General features: G+C 34.3%; 2 protein-coding genes across 2 annotated transcripts; both read left to right on the top strand.

The window, feature by feature from the left end:
• Positions 1-906: 906 nt before the first annotated feature.
• LOC143546399 (cytochrome P450 CYP82D47-like) lies at positions 907-4,607 on the top strand. Its single transcript, XM_077038081.1, has 2 exons — positions 907-1,842; positions 3,824-4,607. The coding sequence occupies exons 1-2, from the start codon at positions 907-909 to the stop codon at positions 4,451-4,453; spliced, it is 1,566 nt and encodes a 521-aa protein (XP_076894196.1). The 3' UTR covers positions 4,454-4,607.
• Positions 4,608-5,745: 1,138 nt separating this feature from the next.
• Positions 5,746-7,936, top strand: LOC143544734 (uncharacterized). The gene is made up of 5 exons (XM_077036767.1): positions 5,746-5,758; positions 5,968-6,062; positions 6,153-6,795; positions 7,161-7,191; positions 7,861-7,936. The coding sequence occupies exons 1-5, from the start codon at positions 5,746-5,748 to the stop codon at positions 7,934-7,936; spliced, it is 858 nt and encodes a 285-aa protein (XP_076892882.1).
• Positions 7,937-14,363: the final 6,427 nt, after the last annotated feature.

The raw sequence follows: 14,363 nt of genomic DNA, 5'->3' as shown, positions 1-14,363 counted from the left end.
TCTCTCTTCCTCTCTGCTGCAACATCTTACGATTTCGTTTCAGACAAGTGATCAAGTCCGGCAGTCCGTTACTACTTCGAACCGAAGTACCCTGGGAACAGACCGCGAATCTGTTTAAGGGAATTGTGTCAAACACAAGCCCGGTTCACCTTTATCATTTATTGTTTCTATTTTATTATTTCGGTTCTAATACAGGAATATCCAACACATTCAAGTTTTAATTGTTTGGGTTAATTAATTTTTAGTTCAGGTTATACTTATCGTTTGTTTCCTCTTCACTATTTGTTATTCATTATAGAAATCGATTAGAAATACCATTAAGTTCTTAAGTCCCGACCGATTGCATTGTATTGATTTATGTAGCCCTATCCGACTTATTTTGGGTCAGTCACGTACACGTAATACATAACAGACTCTTTTCTTTATAATCTACAAACGAATTATAATACAATTAAATAATAAACCTAGCAAGCCCTTTATATAGGAAAAATAGACTTAAGGAACAAGTTATCTAGAATTAGGAAACAAATCAAATTCTATGAAACTAAGTTTGATCTCCTCCATTCACCCATTCGATCGAGCTGGACCACTCAACCAAGCTATAAGTTTTGCTTGTTCGTTAGCCTACACATCAATGATACACTTAGAAAACAATATTTATAATTAACGGGTGGCTACAATGTTGTTTCCATTTATTTGAACGTAGACAGGATAGCATTTTATTGTTCACACGTCATTATGAAGGCCCACTCATTCTATCAGGACCACACAACATTAAAGTCTTATCATGTATTGCTTAAACTGATTGTGATAATACATTCCTCAAAGTACTTTAACAACTCATGTCCCTCATATTCATCATCTAAAAATTTCTGTAGATCTTCCTGTCCCAAAAGCTTGTTATATATGGATTTAGTTTTATTATTCGTAATCTTTGTAGCCAGCATATTATGTTTTCTTATCTTTAGTCATCTTGGAATTAGAAATGGGGTTACTAGGAGAGTACCAGAAGCTGCTGGAGCATGGCCAATAATTGGTCACTTGCATCTTTTAGCTGGTTCCCAACTTCCTTACAAATTGTTGGGCTCTATGGCTGACAAGTTTGGACCAATTTTTACCATCAAACTTGGTGTTCACCGAGTTCTAGTTGTTAACAATTCTGAGATGGCTAAAGAGTGTTTAACTACCAATGATAGAGTCTTTGCTAGCCGGCCAAAATCATTGGTAAGTGACCTGATGAGCCACAACTATGCTAATTTCGGCCTAGCACCATATGGACCATATTGGCGTTTGATTCGCAAGATAACGATTATTGAAATGTTGTCTCACCATCGTGTTCAAACGCTAGCACATATCCGAGTCTCTGAAGTGAAGTCATCCCTAAAGGACATCTACACAACTTGGGCAAGTAATAAAGGGTCTTCTGAAATGGTAATGGTTGATATGAAAGAATGGTTTAAAAACGTCACTGTAAACATAGTGGTAAGAAAGATGTTTGGGAATCATTTTTCAGCCGGTAAACAAATTGGAGACCAGTTTCGCAAGGCAGTTAAGCAGTTTGTGGAACTGTTGGCAGCGTTTGCTCCATCAGATGCCATTCCATGGTTGAGGTGGTTAGATTTAGGAGGGTATGAGAAGCTGATGAAGAAAACGGCGAAAGAGATGGATGTTGTAATTAATGGATGGTTAGAAGACCACAAAAGGAAGATTAATTCTACTTCTAAACTCCAGGAAGATGAGAACAATGTCTTCATGGCTGCAGTGTTATCACGTGTTAAAGAAGAAGTAAAAGAGGAAGATTATGGCTTTAACACGGATGAAATTGTGAAAGCTACATGCTTGGTATGATTTATGTGACTCTATTATGTCCAAAATAAATAAATAAATAGCACGACAGAGAATAGTTATCAGAAGAAAAAATTATTTATCCTTCAAAAACAGGCAAACTAAAAAACCCCATCAATTAAGAGACCTTTTTTTTTTAAAAAACACTATTATATTATCACCAATTTTTACATTTATATCTATTTAAAAATTACTTATTTACTAAATATATGTAATCTCGCTATGTACATATATTTTACTAAATAGGGTTAGGTTATAATAGAAAATATAGTTTTTGTAGGAAGAATAAAATGTAATCTTGTCCATTGATTTTAAACATGAAGGGTTGAGATTAGTTTAGGGGGAAATCAAATGTGAATATAAGGGAAAGGGCATAAAAGAAGTAACACATTTATTGGATTTCTCTCTTCACATACAAGGCACATATCAAATTCCCCCATCATTTTAAAAGTCCATAACTTTTTTTACGACGTTTTTATTGAAAAAAATTCACCATAATAACAAGTGTCTTTTTATCTTTTATATAAGTACCATATTGTTATATAAAAATTAAAAAAAATTAGTGGGTTTTTTACAAATTGTGTTTTACCAAAATTGTGTTTTACAAAATTGTGTTATACAATAGTATTTTTCGTTGTATTTTATTTCATTGTGCTTTTTCCGTTGTGTTTTTTATATTATGTCATACAATTGTGTTTTTTATTGTGTTGTTATCATTGTGTTTTTTTTTTCATAGTTTTTTTTTTCTATTGCGTTTTTTCCATTGTGTTTTCCATTGTGTTTTTTCGGCGACCGTTTCCCTGTGACTTTTTTCGGCGACTTTTCGGTGAATTTTTCGGCGATTTTTCCGGCGAAATTTCTCGAGGATTGTTTTCCGGTGACTTTCAAACGACTTTTCAGGTGAAATTTTCCGGCGAATTTTCCATAGACTTTTCTTGCGAGGTGTTGGCGGGACGGTTGTGCTGGCGGTGGGCGGTGGAGTGGTGGTGGTTATAGGAAATGAGTGAAGATGTAAGTAGTTTTTTGTAAGTGGGTATTTGAAATTAATGTAAGTGGGTTTTGGGATTAAAGGAAATGCGTTTTGATATAAAGTGTTAGACAAAAATACTCTCTTTCCTAGCCTTTTTAGAAAAATCAAACTTTTTATTTGAAACTAACCCTTACTAAATATATGTGATCTCGCAACCTACATATATTTAATAAACAATAATAACAAATGAAAAGAAAAAAATTAAAAATATTTTGTTAGTAAATGAAGTTTTCTTGTGTTCTTACAATTAATTGAGTTTTCAATACATCATTTACAATTTTTATTTATTAATTAACCCAAATCACCTGTCCCCACCCTCCTCGTACTCGTCCCACACTAAATTGTTCGTCTTGTTCTAGTGGATGAACGATGAGCCCATATCCAAGTATAACCAAAACCTCCCCGAAGGGGACGTCTGACGCCAATAACGTCACCTAGGCTTCACAGCTGCAATTTTGTTAGATTATAACTTCAATTTTATAGTTATTACTAGTAATAACAAAACTAGTTTAGAAATCTAATTATGTAAACAATCAATTTTCTGTGTAATTAAATTCTTAAAATCGTTTTTATTTTATATGATTTCATACTCACTTTATTTTATAAATCTTTAAATCTATATAATACTTCTTACGCGTCTATTCAGTTCCCTGCCATGTCGCACCGACACTGCTCTCTCTTTCTATATATGTATATATATCATGAGAGAATTCATTCTTTATGAGCAAACTAGAGAACTCCATAATACATATACACAATATAAAATACTACATATATTGCATATATATGTGTCATAGAGTTCTTTAGTTCTTACACGAAGAAGAGTTCTATATATGTATATATATCTAGATTAACTATGTATGTTTTAATATAAATTCTGTCACTTTATCCAAGCGGGTAAATTTTGTTACATTTTTATGAATTTTCACACTTTTTTGCTTTTCATAGGCAATATATTCAGCAGCCACAGACACGACAATGATTACTCTAACATGGGCTTTAGCTTTACTAGTTAACAACCCTCTAGCTTTCAAAAAAGCCCAACAAGAGCTAGAAACCCACGTTGGAAAAGATAGAAAAGTAGAAGAATCAGACATTAGCAACTTGGTTTATCTTCAAGCCATTATCAAAGAAACGATGCGACTTTATCCCGCTTCGCCACTTTCTGTTCCCCATGAGTCCATAGAAGACTGCATTGTAGGTGGTTACAACGTCCCTAAAGGCACTCGACTTTTCATAAACGTTTGGAAGATTCATCACGATCCACAAATATGGAATGATCCATTTGAGTTCCGACCTGAGAGGTTTTTGACAGGCGAAAAAGAAATTGATGTGAAGGGTCAGCATTTCGAGTTGATCCCATTTGGAAGTGGTAGAAGAATATGCCCGGGGATGTCCTTTGCTATGGAAGCTATACAGTATATACTTGCCAGCGTAATTCATGCATTTGAGTTCCAAAATCCATCTAAAGAACAAATTGACATGACTGAAGGTCCAGGGATAGTTATTCAAAAAGTTTGTCCACTTGAGCTTCTTGTTGCACCTCGATTATTGCCGCAGATGTATGGCTTGGCCTAGGTCTCTATCTTTATGCAGTACTTACAGATGCCTATGTTGGGACTCGTTAGTCTACCAATTTACAAATAGATACATGTATAAATGATAATTAAAATAAACATATGCTACTTGTTACGCCTTAACTATTGCCACATGTGTATGGAGTCTTGGCTATAAGACCAGGTGCCTTGAAATATAACATATGTGATGTTGAAGACCTTTTGTTTATATTTATCGACGTTAATGTTGATGACTCTTATATGTTGTTTGATTTAACCCATTTTGAGGTTTAACTTTAAGTTTAAGATTTTAACTAAATCATTACGTAATGTGTATCTCTTGCAAGAAGGATCTTGAAAACAAGTATATATTAGCTAGAGAGCATGTGAAATCTATATACGAGTGATTTTAGAGAAAAGGCTTGCATTCCGTATTACATCCACCAACGATTATGAGTGAATCATGTGGGTTATTGTTAAAAGGTAGCGTTTAACTACATACAATTCATACTCTCGATATTAAAGTGTTAGTTATTTTTTTCTAATATGGTTTTATGTTTATTTGCATATTTTTGTGAGTGCCGGACCTGCTTATAAACATCGTGTGGACATTTCTTGAAGTAGTGGGCTGAAGTTTTGGGCTTAACAGAGTGGATAAGGAGCAGGCCCATATATGGCCCATTATTTTGTAAATGCAGTGATATAACATCCAGATATGGATCTAGAGGAAAATCTAGTAGTCAAAATTTTCTCTCAAGTTCTTTCATCTCTTGAACTTGTTTTCTGTATGGTTTAGTATTGTAATCAAACCTATTGTATTTGGTTAATCATTCAAGTATTATGAAGATTCCTTCTTATATTCGTGACATGGCATCAGCGCTTCGGCTATGATCCGTCACTGCTCTTCCGCATCTGTTCTCTGATTTATGGCGTTAGGGTTTCAAGATTGAAATCCGTTCAAGACATGTTGAATCGATTGAAGCTTCCTCGGTGTTCAAGGGTGACTCTGCAACCCTAAGCGAATGTTACAGGTCACTGACTCTTCTGATATTATTCAAGAGTGGCTTTGTAACCCTAAGTGAAGGTTACGAGCCATCAGTGGAGTTCCTCTCTATGAGATTGTTCTTGCTCTTTACTTCTTATTCTTGTTTTTTTTTTTATTTTTTTGCATTAGGCATATTTGGCTGGGTTAAGGGACCAGTATTGTTGATTGATTATAGATTTACTTGTCGCTTTAGGCATCCTAGGGTTTCTATGCATTATTTGTGACTGTTTAGTTTAATAATTGTGTGATTACTTCTTAATTGCCATAAAATGGGTGATGAAGGTGAGTCTAGTGGTTCTAAGACTCTTATTAGTAGTTGGATGTGAGTGATCCATTGTACCTACATTCCAGTGACTCAAGTTCATTGTCTATTATCAATGTAAAACTAAACGGTACTGAAAACTATAGAGTTTGGACTAATGCGTTGAAATTGGCCTTACAAGCAAAAAATAAAATTGGTTTTATTAATGGAAAATGCTTAAAATCAACAGACGATGAGGTACTTGCTAGTCAGTGGGATATGTGCAATTCTGTTGTGCTTACCTGGATATTAAATTCTGTTTGTGATGAATTATACGTCGGTCAAGTTTATTCTGAGTCTGCCTTTGATGTGTGGGAAGAACTAAGGGACACTTATGATAAAGTTGATGGTTCGGTTATTTTTGGTCTTTATTAGAAAATAGGTTTATTAAGTCAAAATGGATCATCAGTCTCAGAGTATTATCATAAGTTGACCACTGTGTGGAAGCAGTTTGATGCTATGCTTCAACTGCCTTCATGTTCTTGTCAAGCATCGAAGAGCTTTAATGATTTTAATACTTTAATTAAGCTAATGCAATTCCTTATGGGATTGGATGATGTATATCAACCAGTTAGAACTAATCTTTTAACTAGAGAGCCATTGCCCACCGTGAAGACTGCTTTCTCTATCATCTCTAAAGAGGAGTCTCACAGGAGTGCTAATGGTTCTTCAAAAACTCAAACTCAAAATGTTGGTTTGTTTGCAAAAGCTAATCAGAAAGGAATTTATAGTGGACCTAACCCAAATTTAAAATGCTCCCGTTGTAATAAAATTGGTCATACAGTGGAGAGGTGCTTTGAAATTGTTGGTTATCCTCAAAATTCTAAACCAAAGTTTGGAAAATTTAAAAATCAAGGTGCAAAATCTCTTCAAAGTAATTCAAATAGTTCTAACTCTGGTAAGGCTAGTACATCATCCAACTCCGCCAATGTTTCTCTTACTCCTGATCAAATTTCAAGGCTATTAGGTTTACTTGGAGATAAGAATGATGACAACAATCAAACTCCAAATGTTGGAGGTAAATTTTTTGGTAATTTTTCTCAAAATCTGTTTAGCAAATAAATATTTGGTTTTTCAAGCGGGATTTCTTCTCAGTTTGAGTCAAATTGGGTTGTTGATTCTGGAGCCAACCAACACATGGTTATGAGTGATAAAAATGTGTTTAATGAAATTGATGTAACTGATTTTGACATTAAAATTAAACATCCAAATGGATACAATGCATTAGTTACAAAGATTGGTAATATAAAACTAAACAACAATGTGATTTTGAACGATGTGTTGGTTGTTCCAGAATATAGTGTCAACTTTTTGTTAGTATATAAACTTGCATGTGATAACAAATTATCTGTTACATTTAATGAACATACTTGTTATATTCAGGACTCACTCACAAAGAGAATCATGGTGACTGGTAATCAAATTGATGGTTTGTAGTTATGTGGTGATGCTACTAAACCTGTTAAGGTGTGTTATAATAGTGTTGATCAAGTAAATTTGTGGCATACTAGGATAGGGCATCCTGCTTTCCAAGTTCTAGATGTTTTGAAAAATGATTTAAAACTTAAAGTGCAAAATAGTTCTAATCCTTGTGAAGTTTGTCACTTGGCAAAACAACATAGGGAGCCTTTTCCCTTAAGTGAACATCTGAACTTGGAGAGTTAATACATTTAGATGTATAGGGTCCTTATAGGGTTAACAGTAAGGAAGGATATTAGTCTTTCTTGACTGTTGTTGATGATTTTACTAGGGCTGTTTGGGTGTATTTGCTAAAAACTAAGAATGAAGTCTATCTTAATCTTGTAAGTTTCTTTAATATGATAAAAACTTAGTTTGGAAAAACCATTAAACCTTTTAGGAATGATAATAGAACTGAATTTGTTAACACTCAAATGCAAATGTTTGTCAATAATAATGGTATAATTCATCAAACTTCTTGCATACATACACCTCAACAGAACGGCATAGTTGAAAGAAAGCATAGGCATTTGTTGAATGTTGCTAGGTCTTTGTTGTTTGAGAGTGGTGTTCCTTTGAATTTTTGGTCTGAATGTGTTCTAACTGCTACTTATTTAATTAACAGGACTCCCTCTTCGGTTTTAGATGGTAAATCTCCATATGAGTGTTGTTTGGCTTTAAACCCTTTCTTAACCACTTGAAGTTTGTGTTTTAGTACCATTTTAAATAATACAAATAAGTTTGCTAAAAGAGATAATAAGTGTGTTTTTTTGGGATATTCTTTTCAAAAAAGGGGTACAAATTGTGGAATATTGAAACTAAACAAGTTTTCTTTTCTTGTGATGTCAAGTTTTATGAAACTGTTTATCCATTTAAAGATAGTAATAGTATGAAAATAATTGATAAAACTGTTGATTCTTTTTTAAATGCTTTAAATTTTTTTGATCTTTTTTGTGATAATACCGAAGTTATCTCAAGTAGGACAAATCCCGATGATGAGGAGAGGGAGCCTAGACATACTAACCCTAGTGAACAGCCTCCTAGTACTAACAATCATATTGAAGGCGGGGTTGAGGATCAATAGTTTGTTGAGAATGAGCAGCCTAACAATCTTGATTCTAGTCCTAGTTAGGGAGTTTCTAGTGGTGGTACAAATGATGAGAGTAACTCTCCTGAGGGTAATGTCGGTCCTATTGGTCAAATAAACATGAGGAGATCATCTAGGGAGTCTAGATTGCTGAAAAATTTGCATGATTATGTTGTTGAAGGTAAGGTTAAATATGGGTTAGAAAAAGTGTTGAACTACTCTAAGCTGTCTAATGAAAGTTTGTGCTTTACTTCTGTGTTAAATAAATCACTTGAACCTAGAACTTATAAAGAAGCATCATCAAATCAAAATTGGATAGATGCCATGAATGAGGAGATGACTGCTTTAAATAGAAATCAAACCTGGGAATTAGTTGATCTTCCTATTGGTAGAAAACCAATAGGATGTAAGTGGGTTTATAAGATTAAGTATAGGTCTACAGGTGAAATTGAAAGATATAAGGCTAGATTAGTAGCAAAAGGTTTTAATCAAAGAGAAGGAATAGATTTTGGTGAAACGTTTTCACCAGTAGTTAAAATGATTACTGTTAGGACAGTAATATCTCTTGCTGTGAAAAACAATTGGTCTTTGTATCAACTTGATATAAATAATGCATTTTTGTATAGTGGTTTGTATGAAGATGTTTATATGACTTTACCTGAGGGTTATTTTTCTAAGTCTGAAACTAAAGTGTGTAAACTTATCAAGTCCTTGTACGGTTTAAAACAAGCTCCAAGGATGTGGAATGATAAGTTGGTAAGTGTTTTACTTGGATAGGGTTTGTTCAAAGTAAGTCTGACTATTCCTTGTTTATTAAGTCCATTGATAATGTGTTGATTGTGTTACTTGTCTATGTTGATGACATTGTCATCACCGGAAATAATGTAGAAGAAATTGGAAAAATAAAAGGTCTTTTAAGAAACAAGTTTTTGATTAAGGATCTTGGGATTCTAAAATAGTTTTTGGGAATTGAAGTTTTATATTCGTCAAGTGGTGTTTGTTTAAATCAAAGAAAATATTGTGTTGAACTTCTTGCGGAGTTTGGGTTGACCGCTAGTAAACCAGTAAATACCCCAATTGAACAAAATCACATTGTTACTTCCTTTCGTGAAAAAGATAGTACACTTTTAGAAAATATCACCAGTTATCAAAAATTGGTTGGAAAACTTATTTACTTATCTCATACCAGACCAGATATCTCTTATTCTGTTCAGTTTTTAAGTCAATTTATGCATAGTCCTACGATTTCTCACTTAAAACTAGCATTAAGGCTTTTAAGGTATCTTAAGAAATCTCCTGGTCGTGGTATTAAGATAAGTAAAGAGGGAGGTTTTGAACTTAAGGCTTATGCCGATTCAGATTGGGTAAAATGCTTGAGTAGCAGAAGGTCTGTTACAGGTTTCTGTATTTTAATAGGAAACTCACTTGTTTCCTAAAAAACAAGAAACAATTAACTGTTTCGAGATCCTCTGCTGAATCAGAGTACTGATCAATGTGTGCTGCTGCCGGGGAAATTATTTGGCTAGTGAATTTATTGGCTGAGTTGAAAGTGTCGGTTACTTTGCCTGTGAAAATGTTTTGTGATAATTCAGTAGCGGTTTCCATTGCTGCTAATCCAGTTTTTCATGATCGGACTAAACATTTTGAGGTGGATCTTTTCTATTTGCGTGAAAGGATCTCAGCTGGTGTTATTCAAGTTGTCAAAGCTAAATCTGCAAGTCAACTTGCTGATAAATTTACAAAGGGATTATTCCCGGTTCAACATGACTATTTATGTCAAAAGTTGGGCATGTTTGACATGTTTGAGTAATGAATTGTGGGGGGGGGGGGGGGGGGTGTTAAAAGGTAATGTTTAACTACATACAATTCATACTCTCTATATTAAAGTGTTAGTTATTTTTTTCTAATATGGTTTTATGTTTATTTGCGTAGTTTTGTGAGTGCCGGACCTGCTTATAAACATCGTGTGGACATTTCTTGAAGTAGTGGGCTGAAGTTTTGGGCTTAATAGAGTGGATAAGGAGCAGGCCCATATATGGCCCATTATTTTGTAAAATGCAGTGATATAACATCCAGATATGGATCTGGAGGAAAATCTAGTAGTCAAAATTTTCTCTCAAGTTCTTTCATCTCTTGAACTTGTTTTCTATATGGTTTAGTATTGTAATCAAACCTATTGTATTTGGTTAATCATTCAAGTATTATGAAGATTCCTTATATTCGTGACAGTTATATTGGTGATCAGTCAATGACTATTTATTAAACCCGGTTCAATAAATGTGTCAAATAATAATTAATCCAATTAATTCATATATGCGAGCGAAATAAATACAAGTGATCGGCACTTTAACAAACCCGACAGGATTCTGTTACAAAACCATACGAGCATGGTAAATAATAAACAATTTATTATAACTATCGATGAGATAAATATACACCTATGTTAATGTATAACCGGTTGAGACACCGAGAGTTAACGAGCGACGCTAGGTGACGAAATGAGAAAGTCCGACGGAGGTGCACTACAGTTGCGGCGACGGTGGCACTTGAGGTTCGGGACAGTAGCAAACAAGTGGTGCAGGACTTCCTATGCGATGGCCGGTGATGTGTTTGGTACCGGCGGTGGCCGGAGATGGGATTGCGGCGGCGTACAAGGTTGCTTGCTTGCTGCCGTGAAAAACCAAAAGAATTGTTGTGGGGATTGTGATGGCTCCAACCTTTTGGAGTATGCCCCGGTTGTTTTGTTTTTTAGGTTATCATAATATATTTATATTGATTATATTCATAATTTTATTTATCAGTAATAAAACCTAACTTGGTCTCAAAGTCCAACTCGTTTAGAAGCCCTATCCATATTTATTTATCTAATAATAAACTTTAAGTTTTATTATTTATATTTAGTAAAAGTAATAATCCTGTTAAATATCGTCAATACCGGTTAACTAATTTAAGCAAATTTTATGCTCATTACCCAAGTTGTAACTCTTACGGGTCATCTGATCGGTCGGCCACGTTAACTTACTCGAACCAATCCATTATTTCCAACAGTCTCCCACTTTAATGGCCTTCCATTAATCTCCTTAACGCTGACAGCCAGTGGTGCTGTAGCTACACTTGGCTGCCCCCAACAAGTTATGACACTTTAAAGTCATTAACCAAAACATCTTGGAACATCCTATTGCAAGACAATGAGTTTAAGGTAATCGTTGTCATCTATCATTTCCGTATAAGACATCAATTGAACAATGAGACATGGATCATATTCAATCTCACATGGCATTCAATTATTATTGTTCTCGTTCTAGAATAAAAGTAATCCAATCAAACATACAATAAGTTTCGGTGAGGCCTCACACTTCACCATTTTGAATCAGTGAGGGCCCCACGATGTCTAACTGTTACATATAATCTGAGAGTACAGAATCCCATCTTTACTGCATTCAACTACCACTGAACTTCAGAACTACTCCCAATCAATGCCTTTATAACTGGCAGTTACGCGACAACGCTTGACGCTGATCAAAGAATATTTTTTGGTAGACGAAAGTTCTAGTATTCATCTCAGGTCAAAGGATACTAAATGAGTATACTATGTGAAATAACATGCTAAATGTGTATGTGCTTAGTTCGTAGATTGTTTCATAAATTGTAATCGATTGCGTGTAATTTGCATGTTTTCGGCTTTTATAAAATAGTTTTAACAAAAATATCAACAAGGCTTTATTTTTATTAGCTTGAGTTAGTATTTTTTTCATAATGATTCGTTATGACCTGGCTTGGTGTTAAAATTGCTCGTTTAAGTCAAAACTCGTTTAATAAGGGACTATTCTTGTAAATGTTGATAACAAAATATTAAAATAAAAATCCCAACCCTAATCCCCCCTAACCAGCCATTCTCTCTTCCTTCTCCCTCCCTTATGACCGTGAAACCCAACCCAACCTACATCATCTTCAATCAAGCCTACTACATACAATGGTTGTTGTTTCTTGATCATTCTATCACTTCTACATGCGTAACAAGTAAGATTAACATCCAATTTCGTTTAATTTTATGATTTTTTTAAGTTCTTGATAAACCCTAAATGTCCAAAGTTCTGTAATATTGATGATTTTGATGTTAATTGATGAATTAGAAGTTATAAGCATGTTAGGTTTGAATTTTGATGATAACAGTTTGCATACAGATTCGTACTAGTTTATTGTTTGGTATGTAACTCAATGATAATTGATTGTTTTTTATTGATTCTTATTTCCATGATGTTATACTTTCAGTCTAGTTTCTAGAAAGGTATAATTTGTAATATTTGGACGAGATTTAAATGATTTTTATGATTTTACAAAAACATAGGTCAAAGCTGATTCGGGGAATTATATTCTGGCCTGTCTTTCCAACACCACTACTCCCTAATGACAAAATCCAACCGGGTTGGTTCCACTTCTGGAACTTAATATTATGAGTTTATGAGACGACCCAAATGGCCTTTCATAATTTGGATAAATGAGTTGAGAGAACCATTAAAATACTTTTTGTTGCGCAATCTGCTGAACTGTTGGTACCTATCTGCAATGAATGAATTATTGTGAGTTTTATATGCATTATTAAAATAAAATAAAAAAATTTTCAGAAACATAATTCATGTATTCTACTATGGTAAATTTTGTAGAATTTATTTCTAAGTTTTGCTTACTAAATAAAATCTGTTTGCACATGTTACAATCTGTCTTGCAAACTGCCTGATCAGAATTTGAATTATATGTTAATTGCTTGATGTTTTGATCATGGTGTGACATAGGATGCATGTTAGAATAACTTGGAACTACCAACATTAGTTGAAATCGCCAACGAGTCGTCGGGTCAATTTTGTTTTTGTGTGTGAGTCCATACGTGAGTCTTAGAGTCTTGTGTTGTTGACCATACTCTCATAACATAAACACTTGTACTAGGTATCTGTTAACGAGTCAAGTGCATTCTTTTGACTTTTAAGAAAAGTCTATTACACGCGACACCAGGTGAGTTTTATGATGCCCTTTTTAGTCTTTTTATGTTTTGGACTAGCATACACACCTTACTATGATTTTACTCGTTTAAACTATTTTGATGATATGGTATTGTATTACTAGTATTTGTTATTCCTAAAATTATGTATAAATTATATCCTATGCCTTAGGATATTTTTAATCTCGTTTATGATCTTATCTTCCTGAAAATTATATATATTATCTATAGTCTAGGCTTGAGGATATTATTGGGCCTTGTAATAATTCCTAGACTACTCATTATCTATAGTTTACACGTCATGATGTTGTTTGGTTGATTGATTGACTAAGATGTAGGTAAGTGTGTATATGGATGTGTATGTTTTGATAAACTGTGACCGGGTCAAGTATATTACTCGAGGAAGACTCGAGGTGAGGAGGCTATGTTGCATGTTTATGTTAAGGCAGGTCAAATATATTGCTTGAGTCCTTGACTTCGTGTCTCGTGACTTGGGGAAGAGGCCCACCATTTCGTTGAACCGTGATCGAGTCAAATATATTACTCGAGGAAGACTCGGGGTGAGGAGGCTCGTGTTACGTGAACATGTTTTGTTAAACCGTGACCGAGTCAAAAATATTACTCAAGGAAGGCTCGGATGAGGAGTCTCGTGTTACGTGATTATGTTTTGTTAAAACGTGACGGAGTCAAATATATTACTCGAGGAAGACTCGGGGTGAGGAGGCTCGTGTTACGTTATTATGTTTTGTTAAACCGTGACTGAGTCAAATATATTACTCGAGGAAGACTCGGGATGAGGAGGCTCGTGTTACATGATTTTCTTTTATTAACCGCGATCGGGTCAAATATATTACTCGAGGAAGACTCGGAGGTGAGGAGGCCCGTGTCGCATGTTTGACCAAGGAAAATTATTCATTTATTTATTTATTTTCTCCACCATTTTTATATTTATAAATTTTAAACTGATTTATAAATGTTGTTTATTAAAACATGAACTCACTCAGCTTAAGCTGACTTTGTGTGTATGTTAGATTGATTTTCAGGT

This window comes from Bidens hawaiensis, unplaced genomic scaffold (assembly GCF_021521415.1).
Source record: "Bidens hawaiensis isolate Kalapana, Puna unplaced genomic scaffold, B.hawaiensis_p1.1 tig00000904_1, whole genome shotgun sequence".
Taxonomy (NCBI): domain Eukaryota; kingdom Viridiplantae; phylum Streptophyta; class Magnoliopsida; order Asterales; family Asteraceae; genus Bidens; species Bidens hawaiensis.
The sequence above is the reverse complement of the archived record's forward strand: the minus strand, read 5'-3'. Positions and strand labels throughout refer to the sequence as shown.